At 43.1% G+C, this 27,771-nt stretch overlaps 1 protein-coding gene across 1 annotated transcript; it reads right to left on the bottom strand.

The window, feature by feature from the left end:
• Positions 1–271: 271 nt before the first annotated feature.
• On the bottom strand, positions 272–27,341 carry LOC124285567 (HEAT repeat-containing protein 3-like). The gene is given in 21 exon segments (XM_046721821.1): positions 272–2,808; positions 4,512–4,685; positions 4,939–5,026; positions 5,028–5,089; positions 5,436–5,521; positions 6,773–6,909; positions 7,469–7,551; positions 7,791–7,853; positions 9,065–9,156; positions 12,444–12,540; positions 13,231–13,275; positions 14,185–14,315; positions 14,803–14,943; positions 17,351–17,728; positions 18,825–18,971; positions 22,319–22,406; positions 22,408–22,429; positions 23,138–23,241; positions 24,024–24,111; positions 25,113–25,285; positions 27,077–27,341. Coding segments are annotated over 21 exon segments (2,436 nt in total). The 5' UTR covers positions 27,215–27,341; the 3' UTR covers positions 272–2,709.
• Between the last annotated feature and the right edge of the window lie 430 nt (positions 27,342–27,771).

Genomic DNA, 27,771 nt, shown 5'->3' with positions numbered 1-27,771 from the left:
GTTTTTCTGTTTAACGACGCACTCAGTAATATTCCAGCTATATGGCTCCGGTCTGTAAATAAGCAAGTCTGGACCAGACAATCCAGTGATCAACATTATGACCATTGCTTGGGATACGATGACATGTGTCAACCAAGCTGGCTTGAACCTGATCTTGTATGTTGCCACTTACAACAAGCATGGGTTGCTTAAGACCTATTCCAACCCAGATTTTCACGGTATCAATTTGGAAGGGTCATCAATGTGCCAATGAGACGATAGAAAACACAACATTGGGAAAGGTTTTATTGCATTCATGTAACAATTCCTATACATGGTTCATGTATAAAGAATTTGGTGTAATGCTCGACAAGGGAATGACAACACCCCTACCTCTTCACTTAACTGAACTTTCAACCTTACATGGCATCCTCCTAGCACAGTGTTAGTACCACTTGCTTGTACATGTACATAGGACACACTCAGACCATGCATGTCTGACAACAAAGACATCACTGAGAAGTACAAGACGTGACCTCCTCAACTTCCTGGTTTAAGAAAACAAATCCTGGTTGGCAGGACACAAAATACCTTAAGAAACAGTGAGTGTTAGTTGAGCCTGCCTCATCTGTTCTGCAGTTAAAGTGTTATTCATACCCCAAAATGCTGTCCAAACAAGTAAATCTACATAAAAACAAAGTGAATTTCAGAGTCTAAGAACCCTTAGACCAATTCTAAGATATGAACTGCCAAATTTGGTTTCAGAGCTGTAAACATTTGGACACTGAGGCATTCCCTCAAATCACATTCTGACTGTATACATTAAAACAATACCAACAAGATAAAATTGTAAAACAGTCAACCCACATTGTAATACATTCTTGGAAGTTTGACTGCAAAGCAATTTCATAGGAGATTTTTTCAGAATGATAGAATAATTATACAATGATTAATGCCCTTCCTGTACAAATGTCCCAACATGCATTTGTCCATGCTTTCACTGAAATCATAGGAAACAAACAGAATAGTGAGTGTGGGGAATCGAATCCAGGTCTTTGGCGTGACAAGCGAACGCATTAACCACTAGACTACCCCACCGCCCCCAAACAGAATAGTGTCCTGTATGTATCGGCACTGTTTCCCTGATCGGCATGTAAGGCAACTATGGACAATTATGACATGTGATCCTGTGTGCAGAATGCCATATTACTATCTCTCAATGGACCGCCTCATGGTCTGTGGGTCAGAGTGTCTGCCCTAAGACTGGAATTTGGTGGTTCAAACTCCCGTCTGCATCATACCCAAGATTTAAACAGATGGCATTTTTTAACCTGCCGTCTGCTTGCATTTAGGGAATAACACAAGGTCATTGAAGTCAGTATACTGCGTCTGATGGTGTATACATGTTGAACTGCAAAGTTGTATCTCAAGTGCGCCAGCACCAAATACCAGCACTAGCCCAGGGTCACGTCCCACACAGCGATCATAGTGCTACAACAATCGTAAGTGTGTGTAATAGTATGGAATTTACGATCACCTTAGTGCTAATATCACTTTGTGGATCGGGCTTAGGCTAATACCAGCAGCCACATACATGAGCATGTATGTCAACATTTCTTCTCTGTTCAGATCAAATCGTCTACTTTTGGAAAAAGATGCTTTTCCTTCACAGCTGCATCTAATCAGGAACTGTCTTCCAGATACCATCAAAACTGCCTTCACTGTCTCTTCTTTTAAATCACGGCTAAAGACATACTTGTTTGATCAGGACTACAAGTTCCAGCGATGAATTCTCAGCTAGCGCACAGAGCTCATCATATTTGTGAATTGCTGCACTTTATAAATGCATGTATTATTATTATTATTAGATTTATTCATTAATCTTGAACCTGATGTCGTTTCAACTCACTAACTTTGACCAACTCGTCATTCAGATGGATCTAGAAACATTGACCACTATCCCCCCCACCCCTCTACTCCCAACACTTACAGGTTCTGGCTCTCTCCCTCCACTAAACAATGGCTGTCCATGTTAACATACAAGACAGCTTTGTTGAATGGGTGACTGGGCTCAGTTTCACAAAGCTCTCGTAAGCCTAAGATCTTGTAACTTATCTCGTAGCATTCGTACCTTATATGCTGTAACATAGGAAGTACGAATGCTATGAGAAAAGTTTAGAGATCTTGGGCTTCTGAGAACTTTGTGAAACGGGCCCTTAAGTATTATGCATACCTCTCAGTCGGACGATTAGAAACACACTACATCTCTAAATGTACATGTTTGTGAGGCAGCACTTGGTTGGATCTTACATCAATGAAAGCTCTATTTAGGCACACAACTTAACATCATTGACATAACTGAGATCATTTAATGACTTCATAACCTTTGTCTTTTAAAAAGGAAAAAGCTACATAACAGATTTGCTGACGCTCAGATATATAGTATTACGTTTCTTAATAAATATTTCAAAGCAAATATGCAGCCCCTGAAGTCACCACTGTCCATATCATTACTTTCAGCACATAATGAAGAGCCCTTTAAAAACCTTTAACTGGATATATTTATAATTTTCTTATATTACAATAAACTCTTTCAAAACAATTACAGATGCAATGAAACTGTTGGCCTGTGTTTGGGAAAATCCTGGCATTGGTACCATACATTTACAGAAGATAAGTAAAAGTCTGCAATAAAGTTTGTTATGCATCAAAAGACCCAACTGCGATGTTTCAATGAGAGGCCTTGTAGTCAATAAATCGCTTCAGGTTTGTGCGCACCATGCTGATGAGGGCTACGTGTTCTCCCAGTCTCCCTCGTTCGCTGTTTATCTGCAGCAGAAAACAAAGACATAGAGGACCAAGATCACCACCTCCATTACAGCTGTAACCTCACAGAGCAATTCATTATATTTGTTGTTTTGGTTTGGTTGTTGTCTACTGCCTAACACCGCAATATTCCAGCTGTATGCCCTGCACTTAAAAGAGCAAGGGAGCACATTGGCTAAAAATAAAATATGTCCCATCAAATCGCTGACTCTTTTCAGTGCGGGGCACTTTAAGGCCAAGGTCGTCAATGGCAAACGGGCATGACACAATTCTGTTTGCGATGAATAAATGTACGTAAACTCATTATGACAGTGAGATGTAAGTATCTCCGAAAGAATGGTGACTGGCGTGCTGACAGGTGCCATCAGGTCAACATGTTTTGCTGAATGTCGTATGTGTATACTGTGAATTAACAAGAAAATTGGTGAGTTACCGCTACAAATTCTGAGCGGGGATTTTGGCTCGGAATAGAGAACTCACGATTTTTCGAGCTTTCGAAGACCCTAGCTCCCAAAGTACTGCTTTGATTTTTGTGCTGTATGTGTCATTTTGTAGGTAAATCTATTGGCTTGAAATGTGTGCAACTTTAAATGGGATAAATACAGTGAGTATTGTTGAATTCGCCCTGAAACGAACCTGGTGTGTTGACCTCGTTACATCCCTTTCCTTTTATATAGTGCTAAGACCCCGTCAGTGACAGTATATACCTTGATGGCAGTTTTTAGGGTTACAAGCCCCTGTGACCAATACTAACCTGGAATCGCTCACATTATGTGTCATTAATGATGGTACATACTTTAACAAGTGAACAAGCATTTGTAAGTTTTAACCATGTTTTGAACTATATTTCAGCTTAATGTGGAGGGGAGGCCTGAATTGATTTCCTTGACGTTTACGACCTTGGTGACACTGACCAGCATGGTATAGTGCTGACACCTAGAATATGGTCAGTGTTTGAATCTGGGAATGACCCAGTGATCAGAATCTGGGAATTGACCATGTGATCACTGGATTTTGGCATGCATATGGGAAGAACTTGTTCAGTCCCTAAATTTGTAATCAAAATGAGTGTCCCAATATTTTTGTATACAATGCATAAGCATATAGCACTAGAGCACATGGCACCATTTTGTGTGTTGACAGGTCATGCTTACTTCTGGCTCTGAAGGCTGTTTTTGTTTCACCGAGTCAGCATAATCAAGACAAGGCTCTTTTAAACTATATTTGCAGGATATGTATAGTAGGAACCAGAAATTCAGATACATTGAAAGTTTTTATACCAAACTTGGTCTGGGAACAAATATTTCGAAAGAAATGAGAACATTTATTGTCTAACAACATCAGTTGCTATCAGGCACCAGTCAATCTTGCCAGTCGGGGAAAATGGGAGATGTTCTAACCCCTGCAGGGGTGGAAATAACGCATTGCCCGACGTCCGAGTCCAGTCGTTGTTTTCTGTCGGGCAAGCAAATTTGTATATCACACTGTACTGGTGTCCAGTTGACTTTCAAATGTTAATTATGTTGTTTATTTAAAAAATCAGCAAGAAAGCGGTCGGTATAGTGGGAAAATTATAAGGGCAAGTGACGTTACATGTGCCACTGTACCGTTATTACCACTATCAATTTTCAGTGGTATTTAAGCTATATTCCAAAGCCTGTAAATAATCAGGTTTGGTTTATTTGTTTTATTGTTAAGATATTTACCCGTGATATTAGCATTGGTCTGAAGTTTTTCAGCTTTTCAACCAGGGCTATCTCTCGTACGATTGGGTCAATATGATCCTCTGCGAAGACGTCAAACACAGAGTCCAAGGCCTCTGCCACTACCCACAGTTCTGAGTCACGTCCAATCACCTCCAACAGGAAGTGCCCTATGTCCTGGCAATAGCAAAGATCAGTCATATTAATCCATCTTGAGTGTATGAGTGAGGGAATGAATGATTGTTTACAATCAAATTTAGTCATAACCAAGCAATTAACCAAGTAATTTCAAATTAATTTACAAACCTTTATGCTTCTTCTAGCTACAGAACCAAACTATTCTTTCACCTACACAAATTGACCACAGCACTATGTTGCTAAGTCAGTGGATGGGGATGGGAGTTGCAACTGCTTCAGTGCTAGGTCTTACCTTCAGCAGTGGGTGTGGTGTTGTTAGTTTGGCCAGAAGTCCACCTATAGTGGCCACGCAGCGAACAGCGTTCACCCGGACATTGGCGTTCCCGGCCCTGGTGGCTCAGGGCAAACAGGAACTGCAGGTCAGCGATTGTGACCTCCGAGAACTGAAACAACAGTGAGTGAGTGAGTGAGTGAGTGAGTGAGTGAGTGAGTGAGTGAGTGAGTGAGTGAGTGAGTGAGTGAGTGAGTGAGTGAGTGAGTGAGTGAGCGAGTGAGTGGAATTTGCTTCATGCAACAGTCACCAGTGATTGAGTATGCTTTTACAACGCTTTTAGCAATATTCCAGCAATATCACGGTGGAGACACACATTGAAATCGGCTTCACACATTGTCACCAGTCTTCCAGCCCTATCACCATGTTACATAACTTATAACAATCAAGTCTTTGCCAAACAATACAAGCTGATGTAGACTGACACAAGTGAGACGTAATGTTGAGACTATCATCACCTTGGGGGACTGAAGCTGGGCCAGTTTCTGTATGACTGCTCTCATGGCGCTGGTCACTGCCTCCAGCAGCTCAAGGTGAGACTTGGCTGAAACAGAGAGTGTGATACGTCGCATATCATTCAGTAGAGATCATGTGATAAGGGGTTTGAACTCAAGGTGAGACTTGGCTGAAACAGAGAGTGTGATACGTCACATATCATTCAGTATAGATCATGTGATAAGGGGTTTGAACTCAAGGTGAGACTTGGCTGAAACAGAGAGTGTGATACGTCGCATATCATTCAGTATAGATCATGTGATGAGGGGTTTGAAGTTGCTTTTAAAATTATTGCACACACATAATGTGTACAGTGAGACCTGATATCCGGACACATTTGTTTTTACGTAAATCATCCAGATATCTGGATTTTTGGTTTTCATACACGTTTAGGATAATCCAAAATGTTTATGATCGTCAAGCCTTTATTGTACATGTATAGACATTAAAAAACAGCATCACAACATAACAATCATACCTTTACAATTATTCAGTTTTGAAAAAGTCTTTCATTGAGGACTGCTTACACTGGGCGCCGCTGCTTTGCAACACGACGGACATTTTGACTTGAATATCGAGACACTGCACTTTTATTGCTTTGACTGAATAAACAACTTAACAGTTAGAACTCAATGTGTCAGCTAGGCCTACTAATCACCACCAATACCTTGCTGACCGATCATTAATCCGGAATAGCAGACTATGTCTCGTGTCAAAACACCTGGGACCCTTCACACGGTCAGCGTTAGATCAAAGCTTCATGCGGATAAGCGAGTAAATTTTGTGTTGATTTAGCCGGTTGGTTTGTAAAATATAGGGTCCGGGAAACGGAAACCGAATATCCATTATAGACAGTCACTTTTATGACATAAGAGATTGGTTTTCTCTAAAAATTGACCGGAAGGCGAGGTTTCCGGATATCTGGGATCCGGGTATCCGAGGTCTCACAGTATATGTGTTTTCCATTCAATATAAGCAACACGTAGTTGAGTATGAGAACTTAGCGATGTCACTATTGCAATAAACAAGAAGTTGTTATCCAGAGAGTTCTACTTTTCTCTTACTCATTCATATACTTCGAGAATAGCAAACAAGCAGTTGCTGTCTCGGTTAATTCTTTCAGTTGTTTTGTACTGAAATTTCAGTGGACCAGATCAACCAGTGATTGATATGACGAGTCAGTGAGTGAATGAATGAGTTTAGTTTTAGCAATATTCAGCAAAGCCACTGCAAGGGACACTAGAAATGGGCTTCACACCTCATACCCTCCACCAAGAACTACCCAGTGAGTGCTACCCACCTTGTGTTGAGTTGGAGAGCTGCACCAGCCCGTCCCACATCTTGTGCAGCGGTAGGAGCCCACCCAGAGCATCGGCAGACATTGTGTTGAGGATGTTGTTGAGGCATAGCAGGGCATGGGTCTGGACTCGCAGCAGACTACACAAAACACCACACTGTATCATCGTCTTGTCTAGCAGACGCATAACGGTAACTCTGCTGGAAAATGCTATCATTGATACTATCAGCAGTCATTTTCAAGGGACCTTGCTAGCCATTATCAATGTTGATTACTCATTGAAGTCTATTTCAGTTGTTGTGTTTGTTGTTTAAAGCTGCACTCAGAAATATTCCAGCTATATGGTGGCAGTCTGTTAATAATCAAGTCTGGACCAGACAATCCAGTGATCAACATCATATGCATCGATCTATGCAACTTGTGTTAAACAAGTCCGTGAACCATGTTAGTCGCCTCTTACGGCAAGCATGGGTTGCTGAAGACCAATACGAACCCGAAGCTTTACACCATCATTCACAGCTGTCAAGCGAGAATCATGAACCTGGCTGGAACCAGGTATCTGACAAAATATAATGAAACTGTCTTAAGTCTTTTCAAGTGAATTTGACCTTGTCAATCAAGGTCAGCTATTCAAAGACCAGAAATGTCCTGATGTTTTTCAGAATATACAGAATATTGCAAAAATGTTATTTAAACTACCTGTTTGCTATTTTCTTGCCCCCGACACAGTTGTTGAGCACAATCTGTTTGCTCTCCTCTACAGGTTGGGCCTTGTTCAAAACCTGACAAATCAACATCAACAAATTTATGCGCAAATTAATTACACCAGCATATTCACTCAGTCAATCATCACCAACAGATGGACTTCATTATCGCAATCATAATCATTGAAATCTTACATGTTATTATGTTATGACAGAAATTAGTCCTAGATCTTGGCACTCAAATCACTGCGATCTTGTGATGGTCATTTTGCTGCAAGTTGACCAACACATGGTGACGTCTCCAAGGGTATGCTTACCTTTGTGAGGATATCTTCGTTCAGCAGGGCGCCCTGGATTTCTGTTGGCACGCAAACCGGACTCTGGCACAAACAATACATGCACATATAATCTTTGGAGCCTGTCTGAAACCTATAGGGTGAGTGGGTGAATGAGTGAGTTTAGTTTTACGCATCTTTTAGCAATATTCCAGCAATATCACAGCAGGAGACACCACAAATGGGCTTCACACATTGGGCCATGTGGGGAATCAAACCCGGTCTTTGGCATGACAAGCAAATGCTTTAACCACTAGGCAACCCCATCGCCCTGAAAATCTATAGTGAGTACTAATTAACAATTGACTTGTTAGTATGACCTACATTATCACAGTCTAAGAACTTAGGCTCAGTATTATCTCGTTACACTGCTATACTGAGTCTAACAAAAAACTGTTGAAGGTCACGTCCAGGTAACCTTTGAGCGACCTATGACCAAATTCAATCAAACGCTTAGACGGATGAACATATTTAACCAATCAGACAACGGCTACTATTTTGGGTTTGGCCGGGACTTACAAAATGGATATTCTCTTCGCCCATTACCATTGCCAACACTGATCTAATAACAAATGAAAACACGATAAAACACAGATATAGGACCTGCAGAATATACGCTTTTGAGCTTCTGTTGACATGGCTATCATTAGCTAATATTTCCGCAAGCTGACATCCTTGAATACTGACAAAACGCTATTCCTCAGCGACTGTTTACTCACTCTTGTGGCGTGCTCCATGTGCATCACTTGGAAGCGATCATACAGAAAAATAGCATCTCGAATCGCTCGGGTACAAACCTTTTCAAGGTAAAAGTTCAAAAGGTATGTGCAAATGTCAACTGTCACGATTTGGTAAGCTGTGTTCTGATTGGTCCATTGAAAAGGTTACCTGACACGACCTTCCACAAGGTTTTGTTAGACTCAGTATTGCAGTGTAATGAATAATACTGAGCCTAAGTTTACTTAGACTGTACATTATCATTACTTTTTGTTGTTGCTACATTACATACATAAGCTATCTGTATCCTAGCACCCATTCACCTGATGATGGAGAAACAATTTACTCAAATGTTGCAGAATTTGATATCTATAAATTACTTCCATCAGCTTATTTAATGTCACTGAAAGACACGTAAAGAAGGTACATGTTGAAATACTTATCTATAAGCTGACTTTGTGTTACTGATCTCTACAAAAAAGACCCTCGTATTTACGTTGGGTAAAGTAGAATTAGTACCTGTAAGTTAATATACTTACAAATTCCTCACTGACGTCCTCCCCCATGTTCATGTCAACAGCCATGTCATCAGATGAGCCTGAGTCGATGCTGACATCCTCCCAGTCATCATCTGTGTGGAAAGACAGAACATTGAGCAATGTGTTGAACATGCCTCTGAGGAAAACCTGCTGGGAACACTGGGAACAACTCCAGGAACACAATGATAGGAACATGGTCCTTGGAACACAATGATCAGAACATGGTCCTAGGAACACAATGATAGGAAGATGGTCCTTGGAACACAATGATCAGAACATGGTCCTTGGAACACAATGATCAGCACATGGTCCTAGGAACACAATGATAGGAAGATGGTCCTTGGAACACAATGATCAGCACATGGTCCTAGGAACACAATGATAGGAACATGGTCCTTGGAACACAATGATAGGAACATGGTCCTGGGAACACAATGGTAGGAAGATGGTCCTGGGAACAAAAGATAGCAACAAGGTCCTAGAAACACAATGATAGGAACATGGTCCTAGGAACATCATGATAGGAACATGGTCCTTGGAACACAATGATAGGAACATGGTCCCTCGAACATCATGATAGGAACATGGTCCTGGGAACACAATGATAGGATCATGGTCCTAGGAACATCATGATAGGAACATGGTCCTTGGAACATAATGATAGGAACAAGGTCCAAGGAACACCATTATAGAAACATGGTTCTCGAACACCATGATAGGAAGATGGTCCTGGGAACACAATGATAGGAAGATGGTCCTAGGAACACAATGATAGGAACATGGTCCTTGGAACACAATGATAGGAACATGGTCCTAGGAACACAATGATAGGAAGATGGTCCTAGGAACACAATGATAGGAACATGGTCCTTGGAACACAATGATCAGAACATGGTCCTAGAAACACCATGATAGGAACACCATGATAAGAACAAGGCCCTAGGAAAACCATGATAGGAACATGATCCTAGGAACACCATGATAGGAAAGATGGTCCTTGGAACACAATGATAGGAAGATGGTCCTTGGAACACAATGATAGGAACATGGTCCTAGGAACACAATGATAGGAACATGGTCCTTGGAACACAATGATAGGAAGATGGTCCTAGGAACACAATGATAGGAACATGGTCTTTGGAACACAATGATAGGAACATGGTCCTTGGAACACAATGATAGGAAGATGGTCCTTGGAACACAATGATAGGAACATGGTCTTAGGAACACAATGATAGGAACATGGTCCTTGGAACACAATGATAGGAACATGGTCCTAGGAACACAATGATAGGAAGATGGTCCTTGGAACACAATGATAGGAACATGGTCTTAGGAACACAATGATAGGAACATGGTCCTTGGAACACAATGATAGGAAGATGGTCCTCGGAACACAATGATAGGAACATGATCTTTGGAACACCATGATAGGAACATTGTCCTTGGAACACAATGATAGGAACAAGGTCTTAGGAACACCATGATAGGAACATGGTCCTAGGAACACCATGATAGGAACATGATCCTTGGAACACCATGATAGGAACATGATCTTAGGAACACAATGATAGGAACATGGTCCTTGGAACATAATGATAGGAACAAGGTCCTCGGAACACCATGATAGGAACATGGTCCCTCGGAACACAATGATAGGAACATGGTCTTAGGAACAAAATGATAGGAACATGGTCCTTGGAACACAATGATCAGAACATGGTCCTAGGAACACCATGATAGGAACATGTCCTAGGAACACCATGATAAGAACAAGGCCCTAGGAAAACAATGATAGGAACATGGTCCTAGGAACACAATGATACTGACTGAGTATGGTTTTTCTGCCGCTTTTAAGCAATATTCCAGCAATATCACGGCCGGGGACACCAGAAAAGGGCTTCAAATTGTACTAATGTGGGGAATCGAACCCGGCCTTCGTGACGAAATAACGCTTTAACCACTAGGCTACCCCACCACCTCGAACACAATGATAGGAAGATGGTCCTTGGAAGACAAATGATAGGAACATGATCTTAGGAACACAAAGATAGGAACATGGTCCTTGGAACACAATGATAGGAACATGGTCCTTGGAACACAATGATAGGAACATGGTCTTAGGAACACAATGATAGGAACATGGTCCTCGGAACACAATGATAGGAACATGGTCCTAGGAACACAATGATAGGAACATGGTCCTTGGAACACAATGATAGGAACATGGTCTTAGGAACACAATGATAGGAACATGGTCCTTGGAACACAATGATAGGAAGATGGTCCTTGGAACACAATGATAGGAAGATGGTCCTTGGAACAAAAAGATCGAACATGGTCTTAGGAACACAAAGATAGGAACATGGTCCCTACAGAACACAATGATAGGAACATGGTCCCTCTGAACACAAAGATAGGAACATGGTCTTAGGAACACAACAACAATGATAGGAACATGGTCCTAGGAACACAATGATAGGAACATGGTCCTAGGAACACAATGATAGGAACATGGTCCTAGGAACACAATGATAGGAACATGGTCTTAGGAACACAAAGATAGGAACATGGTCCTTGGAACACAATGATAGGAACATGGTCCTTGGAACACAATGATCAGAACATGGTCCTAGGAACACAATGATAGGAACATGTCCTAGGAACACCATGATAAGAACAAGGCCCTAGGAAAACCATGATAGGAACATGGTCCTAGGAACACTATGATAGGAAGATGGTCCTTGGAACACAATGATAGGAACATGGTCCTAGGAACACAATGATAGGAACATGGTCCTAGGAACACAATGATAGGAAGATGGTCCTAGGAACACAATGATAGGAACATGGTCTTAGGAACACAATGATAGGAACATGGTCCTAGGAACACAATGATAGGAACATGGTCCTAGGAACACAATGATAGGAACATGGTCCTAGGAACATCATGATAGGAACATGATCCTGGGAACACAATGATAGGAACATGGTCCTTGGAACACAATGATAGGAACATGGTCCTTGGAACACAATGATAGGAACATGGTCCTTGGAACACAATGATAGGAACATGGTCCTTGGAACACAATGATAGGAACATGGTCCTTGGAACACAATGATAGGAACATGGTCCTAGGAACACAATGATAGGAACATGGTCCTTTGAACAGAATGCCAGGAGCATGACCTTAGGAACAGAATGATGAAAACATGACCCTGGCAACACAATGGTGGGAACAGGATAATAAGCCAGTCAATGTATTCTCCAACAGAAATGAAATAACATCATCACCATGTCATCCTTCATTGACCGATTAATCATCTGGAAAATGAAACTAACTGACACTGGAACAACTAAATATCTGGCTAAACTTACCCCCAACACAGCACAGGTTGGCAATAATTTCTAGGCTGGTCTGCTGGGCGGAGACAATCTGATTCACCTCCTTCAGCTTGCCTTGAGGCTCGGCACCCTGACAACAAATATGGCATGCAGGATATGTTCAACAAGCTTCCAAGTCATATTGTAGTCATATTTTCACATCAGTCTAGGCTGAGTTGTCCTTTAGTTCTCTATCATAAATACTGAATGTTGATAAAAGGCATCATCTTACTGCCACAACTTCCTTTGGGGATTCAGAATTAGATTTGACAAGAAGACAAAGTCATCAATATCCCCCGCAATGGCAAAATACTCTTCATGATTATGTCTTCGAGTTATGATTATGTCAAATATTAAGGTGTGTATATAGAAAAGTGGAAGGAGAGTATTGAAAGGGTTTTAAAGTTCAGCTCGGGAAAAAAACACTACCACCAATTTCAGGCTAAGTCAAACTTGTTGCCATGGAAAAGCCAAAAATATTTTATTCAGAATTCCAAAACTACCAAAAGGCACCAGTACACCACCAGACCAATCTATGTGCCAAGTTTGGTGAAGAAATAGTGAATGGTTTTAGAGTTCTGCTCCGGAAAAGACAAATGTGCACGGATGGACGGACGGACGGATGGACGGACAGACAGAGTCCATTTTAATACCCCCTGCAAAACGCGTTGCGGGGGATAATAACTATGTCAACCCATATTGGACAGACAGACAGGGGGACACAGACATACAGTGTCTTTAAATCATTACACATGATCATCTATAACTTATTGTTAGTTACCCTTTGGTGTGCAACGCTGGCTTCATCACTAACACCAGAATCACTCTGCAATATGAGAACACAGTATATCGGTAGTTGTCAGGCACATCCTGCAAGTTCAATTATTTCTAAATATTGAAACTGACCACACTTTTACACATTTCCACTTGCAGTGCAAATTATCTATGTCTACTTACAGTTTTGTTTATGTATATTGAATGAATATTTTGTATCTGTTAAAACCTTGCCAGAGTGAGTGAGTGAGTGTTTTACACAGCTTTAAACAATAAGATAGTAATATCACATTGGGAGACCCCAGAAAAGGGCTTCGCACATTGTACCCATGTGAGGAATCGAACTTGGATTTTCGTATGACAAACAAACACTTTAACCATTGGGCTAGTAGCAAAGTCAGAGTATTGAGATAACGGGAACAGACTTTATCATGGTTATGCTACCGGGCATCCTGTGTCGTATGCATGACTGTGTGAAACATGACAAGTTGACTACATGAGAGATACATTGCCGCTTCAAGAGAGCACCCTAGAACTGACATTCAAATTGAAACCTTAACATGAACATTGGCGGCAGAAGGGTCCTGGGTATGGATCCATGTTTATCACTTGATCATTGAGTGAGTGAGTTTAGTTTTATGCCGCACTCAGCAATATTCCAGCTATACGGCGGCAGTCTGGACCAGACAATCCAGTGATTAACAGTATGAGCATCAATCTACGCAATTGGGATACGATGACATGTGTCAACCAAGTCAGCGAGCCTGACCACCCGATCCCGTTAGTCGCCTCTTCTGACAAGCATGGGTTACTGAACATCAATTCTAACCCGGATCTTCACGGGTCTGCATAGCCACAAGTAGTGAGTGTGTTTAGTTTTCCGCCGCTTTTCGCAATATTCCAGCAATATCACGGCGGGGGACCCCAGAAAAGGGCCACAAGTAGACACAGCATCACCTACCAGACTTCCATTCTGTGTCGCCTCCCCGATCAGGTTTGTGACGTCAACTGACAGGACAGTGGCTAGTGTGTGGACGAGGGATGCTATCGGGGTCTGGGGTTGCTGCGGGTCGCTGATATTGATCAGGATTCCTGCAATGATTCAAGTGCAACTGCATCTCTGGTTGCTAATGATAGTTTACTATGTGAGGAAACATATTTTCAAAGAATTTCAGAACCTGGTCCAGAGTCTAACTGACTGACTGAGTTTGGTTTTACGCCGCTTTTAGCAATATTCCAGCAACATCACGGCAGGGGACACCAGAAATGGGCTTCACACATTGTACCCATGTGGGGATTCGAACCCTGGTCTTAGGCGTGACAAGCCAACGCTTTAACCACTAGGCTACCCCACTGCCCCTCCAGAGTCTAAAGGCAAAAGGATGTCTAATGAGGGTAGTATTGGCTAAGGGCAGAGATGCAGCAAGCTAAATGCACAAAGTTAATTATCTTGAAAACAGGAGCACTGTAATGAGTAAAAAACACTCATCCAAACATTTCATTACAATTTGAACAATAACAGCCATGGCTTTTTCAACAGGGCTGCCTTCAAAGCTTTGCTGCCTAGATATCCACTGACCTGTTACAAGTGTGCTGAGCTGGATACTATCAGCCGATTCAACTGGTGTTATCAACTGGCTGAGCAGTGCTAATGTATTGCCTGTCTGACAATACTCGGCAGCCATCTTGTTGTTTTCTGTTACTGCATGGAGACATTGAGCTGAAAACACCATCATATTATTTTTATTTTGTGTAATTAGTTACCTATGGAATGCCATTCGCGCATGTGCGTGTGTGTCTGTGTGTACGTAGTTACTCACACATTGATAACTAATGATCTACAGAGCAACAGCAAACTTTCCTTACTCAAAGTTAGAAATGTTAACTATCAACTGTATATATTTACACACTTATCCTGTCTCATGGTATGCACCTATCTTCTTCTACGCCCATGTGTGGAAACGTGCTGTAGGGTAAATTGAATCAAAGCTTTCTGGACTCTAACCACCTGATCTCTGCCCCCACTCCGATAGCACGACCTGTCAATCATCTCATAAACGGGCCGGTTGCTCAGATGATCACATGACGCTCTGTGCCTGTCATTCTCATCTTGGAGCTTCCAGTAATCTGTGATGTGGGGCAGGTCAGGTGGGTATCCATGGCGTGAGATAGGATAAGTATATAAACATACAATTTATAGTTAAAATTTCCAAATTTTTAAACTTATCCCATCTCACGGTATGCATTATCCCACAGTTGAATGGAGGGCCGCAGATTACCCTGTGCCAACTCTACAACCGTGAGGTCGCATAACACAAGGAGGCCAGGAGAAAGCACCAACTCCCGATATGCTAACTCCGAACTTGCAATGGGCCGCTTCTGATAACCCCTTAGCTTACACAGCACAAAAAGTCTAGGGAGTGGGCAGTCCCGGCTTAACGTGAGCTGCAACTTTTCACAAGCAAACGGACGCAGTTTGGCAAGTAGACCTCGCCTCCCTGTGATTTATCAAGTGGCCCCAGTAAATTGAAGTCGAAGACATTAATCTGGACAGCCCCTGCTTCGAAACTATCCTCCACAGACACACGCTGGAAGGTGGTGAAAGAAGGAACAGCCCGGTTGCTCAACTCGTTTAACGTTCAGTACCAATCCCCCTAACTTACCACAGGTAACTTACCAGGTAATCGGAAATCAACATTTCACTGACGTAATTGCTCAGAGAGTAGAGGTCAGTAAGCGGAGTGTTGACCACATCTGCATGTAGCACAAGACTGGCCTCTCAGTCTATCCAGTCATATCTATGACAGTGCAGACACGGCCTAGTTCCCTAGGTGAGGTGGTCTATGCCAAAATGAAAAAAGTACCAAGATCTGGATAACATCGATATCTTTTATTTATGTACATAGAGCAAGCCGACGGGAGGAAGGATTGCTTCTCATCTGCGAGTACGGGTCGACGACAGCTGCTGAGCCAAGACCAGAGGACCGAACTGGTGCAGACCTTCCACGTCCGTAACTGAGAGATCTCAAAGATAGTGGGAGGTGAAGACTGTGTCCGATCTCCAAAAACATCTCCCCATGATGGCAGCAAGGGAGCAGTTCCTATGGAGCGCCATGGTAGAAGCTAAGGCCCGGGTCTCGTGAGGATTCGCCGTCATGGGTCGAGGAAGGTCTGCGCAAGATGGTGGAACGCATAAAAACGCCAGAGTGGTGCGAGAAACTTGGAGGCAGAATTGGAGGCAGTAGACAGCGGAATAAAGAATCTTTTACGCAAACTACATTGGTCCTTGGAAGCATCCAAGTATATCCGTAATGCCCGAACATGACAAAGTGACAAATGTTCGTCAGGACCCAAGATAGTGGACAGCGGCGGGATCGTTAAGTGCGCTCTGGCTGTCCTGGCAATTAGTTCTTGGCGACAAAATCCCACCGCAAACTAAGAAATACTTGAGCATGTCTGGACCTCTCAAAACGCACCCTAGAGACATCTAGGGCGTGTAACTCGGAGATGCGAGCAGCAGTAGCCAAAGCCATGAGAAAGAAGTCTTAAAGGTGACATGTTCAAAGTTCTTCTCCTCCAAGGGCTCATAGTCCGCTGACGTAAGATGGTTCAGCACCACGGAACGGTCCAAAGCTGGCGGTCGGAAATTCCGGGATTGGTCAGCAACTTTGTAAGATCTGAGGAGAGACTGGAGCTCAGGGATAGTAGACACCTTCACGCCTGAAGCCGGTGCAATAAGGGTGTTAAGGGCGACCAGGTATGTAGATAATGTAGAACCTTTCAGCTTCTTTGTAGTTCGAAGATGTTGCAGGCATTCCGCAACCATCTGTGGTGAAGCAGTAGTATAGTAGGAGATGTTATACCCTTCGTTTTGCAATACGCCTAAAAATTCTTCCACTTGTTATCATAGAGTGACCGGGTGGAAGTTCGATGCGCCGTGGTGATAGCTGTAGCGACTCGCTTGGAATATCCCTTAGCAGTTAGCGCCTTCTGTAAATGCGTCAGGCGTGAAGATGGAGTGTGAGCAGAGACCAATGCAGCTGATTGGAGTGAGAATTAATCAGTAGATCTGCGCGATCGGAAGTGGTGCCGGACTTGGATCGGCCAATCCTTGTAGATCTACAAACCAACTTCCGGCCAGTATGGCGCGACCAAAAGCAGTGTTATCCTCTGCGTCGTGCATAGTTTCAGTAGTATGTGTGGAATTTGGGCCACTGGCAGAAACGTGTACGCGTTTTGGTCATCCCATGGAATGGCTACAGCGTCATGTCCCCAAGCCAACGGATCCAGAATCGGAGACACAAACAGAGGCAGCTGGTGGTTGAAGCGAGTGGCGAACAGATCCACTGTCTGGTTCGTCATCAGAAAGCACAAAGTCTGGAACACCTGCGGATGCAGTTTCCACTCCTTCGGGGATGGATGAAGGAGAAGCGGCGGTCCATAGGCAGGTGGAGCGATGTAGGGGAAAGGTGTAGAAAGCGCTGCATTGGATACTACCGGCATGCCTGGAGCCACCACAGGAGGATATGAGAGCGCTGAATCACGTTCTTCACTCCTGGGATGTGGTTGGCCCGAACTGTGATGTTGAGAGAGTCCAACAACTGGAAAAGCCGTTTTGTCCATTGTAGGAGTTGAGGAGACCCTGTAGACCCCATCCGATTGATGTGTCCATACGACTACCACATTGTCTGATCAAACCATTAGTGTGGCTGACTGTAGAAGGTGTTGCCAATGCGTGATTGCTAGAATCACGGCCCTGAGCTCCAATAAGTTGATGTGACAGGCGTGGTCTTCCCTGCCCTGCCCTGCCACTTGCTGATCGAGAAGGTGAGCAGCCCCACCCATGTAGAGACGCGTCCACGTACAGGTGGTGAGTCGGGACGAACGGCCTCAAACAAACTCCACCGCAGTTGTTCAATTCTTCCATCCACCATTGGAGATGTGGATGGAGTGCCAGAGGTAGGACGATCAGAGCAAGCGGATCGCCCACCATGTGTGGAGCCAGAAACAAGTGAAGAGTTGAGCCCTGAGGGCCTGGGCCGACGTCAGTAGACCCAGGAGTTCTTGCCATTGACGAAGAGTCCTGGGTTGCGCGAGTGCAAGGGGAAATAACCGCCAAATCTTGATAAAGCCACTGGGGCGTGTCATGCTTAGAAACAGCGTTTGAAAGACATATAGGTATATAGACCCTACCCTAGTACTATTTAAAAGGAAAGGGATGTAACGACGGAACCACCCCTCCTCAATCTAAGTTAGATTTCACCACGTAAACTATTTTTACGGCCCCGTCGAGGCCTACGGATCAAAAGCGAGTTGATTTCCCTACAAAATGAGCTAAAAATGGTCACAATCGGATCATTATTTCAAAAGTTATACGCCACGACTCACCGAAAACAGCAACTTCCGCAATTCCAAGCCAAAATCATGGATCACCCAAGACAGCGAAAACTCACCTTTTTAATTCGTTTATTAATTTCAGCCACGTTGACAGCACCTATATAGGGCTAGATTCGATCGGTAGCGCCATTCCACTGGTCTAAAAACTTATTGCAACATCTACAAATCATTTCCTCGACAGTATGCAGACATTTTCCCCCAAACCATCGGCAATCATACTCACTTGTCGGCCATAGATGGCCTTGTGAGAGAACCCCGGGTGGTCAGGAGCCGGACCTAGGGATTCCATCGCAAGAGTCTCTATGGTGGACTGTAGGACAGCTGTCTGAGAAGCGGGATACGTCCTGCGGTCTGGAAGCAGAGTAAGAGGCGAGTTGCCTATTACCAGAAGTCGAAATCCCTTGGACAAAGTGGAAAGCACATAAGGGTTGTCAAAGATAGTCAAATTGCAGGCATAAACCCCAAGTCTTCCGCCTACGAGGGAATCCTTGACAGGCACGACTGGAGGTGGAAGGACCCAGTCGTGCTGAAATATCTGTAAGTCAATGTTTGTCGGCTCTCATCGCGGAGGACTGCTCGGATCCGGGAGCTGGTCGAGAAGACGACCGCCACGCCCTCTGAACGAGCCTCTCCCTCCAAAGGAACTGGAAGGTCCTGATCACAAGTCTGGGTTGTTAGGAACATATCGGGCTGGACGCTTGTAAACGCTGGAACTTTAACAGCTCCACAGAGACTTGAAGATGAGCATCCAGTCCGACCTTGGTTGCTACCTCACGTATAGCCCCATTGAGCGACCTGCCAGACCAGGGTTGGCGGAAGAGATCCGTGCAAAACCTATCCTCCCAGGAGGATAAGTGAAGAGGACCCCTATGCCGAATTGAAATTGACCTTGCAATAAAACCATCGAGGCCTGAACATAAGCTTGTTGAGGAGAGACTGCATTGGATACAGACATGGCCATCGCTTCCGTTGCTGTTTACACCATGTTGAGGGGCGCCAAAATCTTGCAAATGGCGCCATCCAAATGCGACAATTCTCGGTCTTCCACCAAAAAGGGAGAATACGCTCTTGGTTTCTTTCCCAAAAAAGCAATGTCATCATCCACAGGCGGGAATGCAATCAAAGTGGAGAATCCATGGAAATGAGAAGACGCCAAGTTTAAACGAGGTGCAGAAAAAACATCCTTGACTTTCCGAAGGTTGTCAAACGCCTCATCTAGAGAAGCAGCAAGCTGGGTAATACAGGGATGAGGAGGAAATGTAATGGAACCGAAATCACCCAGTCCACTGGCGAATTACTTCGAGGTAGACAGAGTTTATCAGCAATCCAAATCAGCAACTGAGACGATTCGACAGAATCAACACTAACCTTGGATGTTAAAGTACCATCCGAAGTAGAAGAAGGCATAGCTGACGGGAGGACTACATCAAGAGATTGAACAGGCATGGTCGGAGGGCCAGCTGATTGAGCGCTCGTAGCCGGAACTGGAAGTAGCTGACCCAGTGCTTAGGCCAATGCCCAAACAATGGAATCAAAATCAAAAGGCTGAGATGCTGTAACATCGGATGATGGATTCCATGATACCGGTTAAATAGGCTTGGAAGGAGCCGTAGACGTAGATACCGGAATATACAGGAGGTATAATTGATCATGTTCATCATGAAGCACGAAATACCCCTTTCGTAGTTGTAAGCGGCGCATAGGAAGGAAGCACCACATTGGTAGCAAGTGGCGCACTAGGTGGTAGACCGTGTATTCAACAAAAGGTAGTTCACTAGTGAAGATCCCCACAGAAAGAGAGAGCGCCGAACTCACACCCGCCACTGTAGAGGGAGGTTATGTGATACAGGATAACCAGGCAAAGGAGGCAACGGTGGTCCATGTAAGAGCGACACATTGAATACAAGCGGCACATTGGAAGTAAGCGGCGCATTGAAAGTAAGCAGCGAATTGGAAGTAAGCGATGAATGGAAGGCAAGCATCACTCTGGTAGCAAGCGGCGCACTGGAAGTAAGCAGCGGTCCATAGGCAGGTGGGGCGATGTGCGGGAAAGGTGTAGAAAGCGCTGCATTGGATACTATCGGCATGCCTGGAGCCACAACAGGAGGACATGAGAGTGCCGAACTGGAACAAAGCACAGCATTGGAAGCAAGCGGCGCATAGGTTGAAAGCGCCGAACTGATCCCTGTGGTAGAAAGCGCTGAACTTACTGCACTTGCCAAATGAGAGTGAACGCTTTGACCAAGCGCACCCACCATAGCAGAGGGGGGTGGAGCACCCAACCAAAGCGGTGCACTGGAAACAACCACCGGAGGCAAACTAGGGGTCTGTGAAATCGTCACCAATGTAGAAGGTCGAGACTGCACTGCAGAGGTTGTTAGCACTACCAGTCTCTGAGGAGAAAAATCTTGTCTGGAGACGGGACTGGACGTTTGAGGATGGAAGAGACGACGGAGATTCTCACTCAAGTAAGAGTCTGAGGCCACCTCTAAAATATCTTTGTCCGGGGACGGTGATTTAGATCGATGAACTGCTCTCTTTGAACGGCGTTCAGATTTAGCACGTTTAGAAGTTGAAGATGCGACCCGTCGATATTCAGAAAAATCATCATCATTCAGGTGTGAACAAACAGAACACTGATGCGACCCCATACAATCCACACACAAAGTCTGTGGATCTGCAACAGAAACATTTTTCTGTTGCACTTATCACAATGCTTGCGTTTCTTAGAAGAACTTCGATTCGATTTGCCCATATTGACAATCAAGTAATGTCTAACTGAGAGAACAACACACGTCCACTCGGTGTAGCGACATGAAAGAGAATGACAGGCACAGAGCGTCATGTGATCATCTGAGCAACCGGCATGCTTATGAGATGATTGACAGGTCATGCTATCGGAGTGGGGGCAGATGTCAGGTGGTTAGAGGCCAGAAAGCTTTGATTCAACTTAACCTACAGCACGTTTCCACACATGGTCATAGAAGAAGAAGAGAGGTGCATACCATGAGACAGGATAAGTTTAAATTTTTTCATATTTAAGGACCCTCATGGTGAGTCACAGATTTGGTGAGAAAATTATCAAACAAAATTGTAGAAACATACTCAGAGTTTGGTGCCTTTCAGAATCTGAACATGGCATTCAGGGGACACCAGAAATGTGAGGAAATGGACCCGGGTCTTCTAGATGATGAACGAATGCTTTAACCTCTAGGTTACCCCACCACCTTTTCAATCTGAGGGGCATGTATTCCTTGAATATGTTAAACTGGCAGTTGAGTATATGAAGGTATATAACACTGGGAATATGAAGGTTTATAAAACGTGGAATATGAAGATATATAACACTGGGAATATGAAGGTATATAACCCCCTGGGAGTGAGTGAGTGAGTTAATATTTAACGTCACATCAGCAATATTTCAGCCATATCGTGATAACCCCCTGGGAACATGTAGGTATATAACCCCCTGAGAATATGAAGGAATATAGCCCCCTGGGCATATGAAGGAATATAATCCCCTGGGAACATGAAGGTATATAACCCCCTGAGAATCTGAAGGCATATAACCCCTTGGGAATAAGAAGGTATATAAACCTTGGAATATCAAAGCATATAAACTGCCTGCATGGCGTTCACCACAATGATATACAAATTGCCTATTTAGACTTAACTATGGACTTTGACGATGTACCTACCTACTGCTATGGCTGTAGAGAAGCCATACAGTTCATGCTGTAGACATGGCAGCAGGTACTGTACTAGAGTTTCCTTGTTGAACACGCTTCACTGCCATGTCGCTGCTCTCACTGTAAACATGAACCTGAACAGGCTAAAAACTGTACCTCTTATGAGCGAGGGAATGAATTTGGTTTTACACCACTTTTCGCAATAGTCCAGCGATATCATGGCTGGGGCATCAGAAATGGGCTTCACACATTGTACCCATGTGTGTGATTGAACCTGAGTCCTCGACGTGATGAGTGAACGCTTTAACGACGAGGCTAACCCACCGTCCTGCATCTATTATCCAAAGCAGTAATGTTTAGCATCACTGTAATTCCGTCAAAGCTGGTACATTTCAAGTCCAAATAGTTAGTAGATGACAATGTTCAGAGAACATTTTACGATGACAGATCATGTTTCAATGCTTTCATTGCTTGTAAAAACATGACAAAAGATAAAACATACTTCTATACATATATATCTCTACCTACAGGTATGATAAACATTTAAGTGAGTGAGTGAGTTTAGTTTTACGCCGCTTTTAGCAATATCCCAGCAATATCACGGCGGGGGACACCAGAAATGGACTTAACACATTGTGCCCATGTGGGGAATCGTACCTGGGTTTTCAGCGTGATGAGCGAACGCCTTAACCCCTAGGCTACCCCACCGCCCCAATAAACATTTAAGGGGCACAGGTGGTATCATGGCTTCTAGGAGCTATTGGGAACATATGTCCTGTTTAGGTTTACTCTTAAAATAGAATCCAATAACTATGTGAGACATCTTACCAAAGGTTCCACAGCAGGTGCACTGCCTCTGTGTAGATGTTCTCTGGAGTGTCGTTATGTTTGACATTCTTCTCCTTCTTGTTTGGCAGCCAGCCTACACCATACTGAAGACAGACATCCATGTGTACTAAGGACATTCTCATAGGCATGGATGCATCAAAAGCAATGTTGGGATCATGTTTTGTGGTAATTGCGACAAATGGGAGTGGTTTTTCTAATTTTCTAGATAAGCTGTGACCAAATAATGTCCGTAATACAATACGTGAACATGTGTCACTTCAGACAAAAACTGATGTTGAGGGGCCCTTGAACAAAATGTTGGGAGTTCAGAACATAATATTTGTTTCTTTGTTGTAGAATGCTGCACTCAGCTATATTCCAGCAGTCTGTAAATAATCAAATCTGGACGAGACAGTCCAGTGATCAACAGCATAAGCATCGATTTATGCAAGTTGGATACGATGACATGTGTCAACCAAGTCAGCAAGTCTGACCACCTGATATTGTTAGTCGCCTTTCAAAAGTACAGGTTGCTGAAGACCAAACCCCGATTTCTCAAAACAAATTTAAGTCTAAGTTTTGACTTAAGTTAGAGTTTTTACTCAAATTAGAGAAAATGCCAGAAAATGCATTTTCCAGAATGAACTGAAATCGATATTAAACTCTAACATAGTAGACAAGTTGAGTTTGGTGGATAGATTACTTAAGTTGTTTGGTCATTTTTATTTTAAAAAAGCAGCTGAGTTAAAAATTCAGCTTTTTCAAATTGTCAAACTCAGTTTGAAATTTGAGTAAAACCTTCAGTTTGTTTTGAGAAATCGAGGCCAGTTCTAACCCGGGTCTTCACATCACAAGTTGAGGACATAATGAATGAAGTGTGGCTCACCTTCTGGAAGAGTGCGACAAGTGGTGTAAGGACATCCTTCTGTACCATCTCCTCACAGACCTCATGGCTGCCGCTTACACTCAGGTTTCTACACATACATAAAATATCAAAACTGAACATGTCAAAGTGTCCTATAAGGCCTTAATAATCAATGTTCAGAATGTAATCATGGTAACATGTAAATCTGGTCTTATTACCTTCATTTATCTTAGAATAATAAACACTTGGTTGTATATAGAACTCAGACATGTTATATACTCATAATCAATATGGAGAATGTAACCATGGTAACATGTAAATTTGATCTTATTACCTTCATTTATCTCAGAATAATGAAAGCTTGATTGTACATAGAACTCAGAGTGAGTGAGTGAGTGAGTTTAGTTTTACGCCGCACTCAGCAATATTCCAGCTATATGGCGGCGGTCTGTAAATAATCGAGTCTGGACCAGACAATCCAGTGATCAACAGCATGAGCATTGATCTGCGCTATTGGGAACCGATGACATGTGACAACCAAGCAAGCGAGCCTGACCACCCGATCCCGTAAGTCGCCTCTTACGACAAGCATGGGTCACTGAAGGTTCATTCTAACCCGGACCTTCACGGGTATATAGAACTCAGGCATGTTATATACTCATGATCAATATGGAGAATATAACCATGTAAATTTTGTCTTATTACTTTTCATTTATCTTGGAATAATGAACACTTGATTGTATCCCAAACGCTCTCTGACACATGTCAAGGTACCTTAAAGCTCCTAGTGCATGCAATGTCATATAAAAGTATTTACTTACTCATAACCAATGTTCAGCATGTAACCATGGTAACATGTAAGTTTAGTCTTATTACTTTTAATTTATTTCAGAATAATGAACACTTTATTGAGCATAGAACTCTCTCTGACAAGTCTTACCTCAAAGCTCTTAGTACAGAAAATGTCATGCAAAGTTATATAATTTACTCATAATCAATGTTTATATTGTAACCATGGTAACATGTAAGTTTATTCTCACTACTTTTCATTAACATGATTAATATCTTGGAATAAAGAACACATGGTGGTATACAGAACATATGTCTTACCTCAAAGCTCCCAGTGATACATGTCTGATGTGGGGACTAGGATCTACTATCAAGGGACCGACGATCTTGACAATGTTGTGTTGTAGGAGTAGAGGAATAACCTCCGGCTGGCTGACCAGGTTGGCTAGGGTGGAACAGCCACATTCTCGGGTCTCAACGTTCACACTCTGAAGCTGCAACAACCAATATGAATGAACATGATGAACAATCAAGACAAATGTCTCTGAGAGTCTAGCTGGATTCTCATATAAAGTGCTCAGATTATGAATGGCACTAAGGGGAGATAACTCTATAGACAGGCAAATCCTGATTTTATAACCCAGTAGTAATACTGAATCCGAACAGAGGGTTCTTTTTTACTGCCTCCCACTATAGTCTTGCATGTTATAATGGAGAATGCTAAGGAGCATCACACTTTTTAGTCTGGCGGAGAATCAAACCTGGGTCTTCAGAGGAAAGCGCCAACACTAAACCACTGGTACAGCCTGCTACAAAGCAGTAACCTACAGGATGATGACGCAGGTATAGTCATCATTTATGCACGTGCAGTCTATTGAACAGCAAGTGATGTGGACAGATAACCCCTGTATGAATTACATCTAGTCTCAAAACCAGAACAGACAGGCTGCTAATCTGTTCAGTTGTTTACAATTCTCATTTGTTCTGACAGTGTATGAAATAAGGCCTGTCCTACCGCCCGAGATGGGTTAGATTTCAGACGGACGGTCTAGAATTACAGCTAGCCAGCCTGATGGTCTGGTAAAAATTTAGATGTTATATACATCTCAGTCATATCTTGGTGTCTGGTCTGGTTAAATCCATTTTGGACTAGTAACATTTTGAAGTTACAGCCCTGATGTCTGGCTGGGGTTTTGGCTTATTTCATACACTGGTTCTGAAGTGAATAATCTCTCCAACCCAAACAGATTCATGCCAAATAATAAGTCTTGACTGGAGAAGAATGGCAATGTGTTTTATTTTAATAGTTAGTACTGACATAATATTATGATTCTACATAACGTGTGTGTTTTTCTCAGTGGTTGGAACTATTTCCTGTTAATTCATGGATGCTTAGCCAAAAACCTGATAAAATACAGAAAAATACCCAAAAGCCCAATCTGTTTAAATATTTTCTTGATTAAGTTGTGAACTGCAGCAAATCTCCTTGGACCACCCTAATCACCCCTTCCATCTGACTTGATTCCCCTGGTATGTCATCAGCCACTTGTAGCAAGTTCATGAGTCCGTGAATGAGTATGGTTGTATGCCAATATTAGCAATATTCCTGCAATATCATGATGGTGGACACCATTGGTTACCCCACCTCCAACATGTTCATGAGGGATGGAATAATTAACAGGAAGGTAGATGAAAACATTCTCAGCTCGCTCTTGTATTCGCCCAGGATACTTGTATCAGTTTAAAAAAAACCCTGATAATCATTTAAACTCAGAAATAGTGACAAAATGAAATACTGCAAATCAGTTGTCAGATATGCATAATACTTTGACAGGTACCTTAAATTGCCATGTACAACAAATACTTGTTAACCTGGAATAGACCTAAGCATAGGCGGATCGAGAGGGGGGGTGCAGGGGTGCGCACCCCTCCTTTTGTCCCGAAAGTTTGTTATATGACCATTGAAACTCGGGTGGAAATGAAGTGTGCACCCCACCCTTTTCTCAATAGTGTGCACCCCCCCTTTCTCAAAAAGCTGTATCCTCCCCTGCTAAGGTTCACTAGCCGTGAGCCGTCATTGGCTCCAACACAAGACATGGAACATGACTGTAGAAACAATCGCGGCTCTCGGCTTCCGTGAATGCATGGATCCGTCCTTGACACTACATTCATCTTCAAGTTACAGACTGTGTCATAGTTCATCGATGTATCAATGGCATTTCCAACAGTCCTACGCAAGGCCTACCAAAAACAGTCTCCATCAATTCTTTTACTTAGTTACCCACCTGTTCTATAACATCCGAAACTGTGCCATGTGCATTCGGAACAAAATTCTCAATTTGCGTTTCTATCTCCTTTACGCTTGTTAATCCCGTTGGTTCGGCTTTAGCAGCCCTGAATTTCTTTTTCTTCGACTTTCCCATTTTCTATATGATCACTAACTTGCATGACAGGGTTTAGAAAATGTCCAAATGTCATTTCATGTTTATAAACAAGCACATGGACAGCTGGTGGCCGCCATCTTCCTGACGTAAAAGGACCGTAATGCAGAGCGGACTTCTGTAAACAAGCCGCAGTTTTGAACTACAGTCAGTGTCCAAAAGTCTGTTCGCACCGGTGACGTCACGGCTATTTCTAGCGGAGTCGGGTCCCCTTTTAAAATTCGCGTATCTATGCAAATAATAAAGGTACTCACCTCAAATTTTCAGAATTTAGAGATATGACCCTGTGCTCTTAAGACATCCCGGAGTCGTCTTGGCAAACTGTCATTATAGACGACGAATGTAAACGGGACTAAGCCCAGTCCAACTATGTCATTCACCACACGAATGAGATCTTGTCTCGAGTTAATGTCACCTAATCTGGCTTTGAGTTGATATTTAACAGTTTTCCATACATTTTCAAGGATATTGAGGTGTGTGTGTGTTGGGGAGGAGGGCACGGCAAAGTCCGAATATGATTTTCCTGTTTCCAACGGTCC

Source organism: Haliotis rubra, unplaced genomic scaffold (assembly GCF_003918875.1).
Source record: "Haliotis rubra isolate DU_JTF1 unplaced genomic scaffold, ASM391887v1 Scf11, whole genome shotgun sequence".
In the NCBI taxonomy this organism is placed as follows: Eukaryota; Metazoa; Mollusca; class Gastropoda; order Lepetellida; family Haliotidae; genus Haliotis; species Haliotis rubra.
The sequence above is the reverse complement of the archived record's forward strand: the minus strand, read 5'-3'. Positions and strand labels throughout refer to the sequence as shown.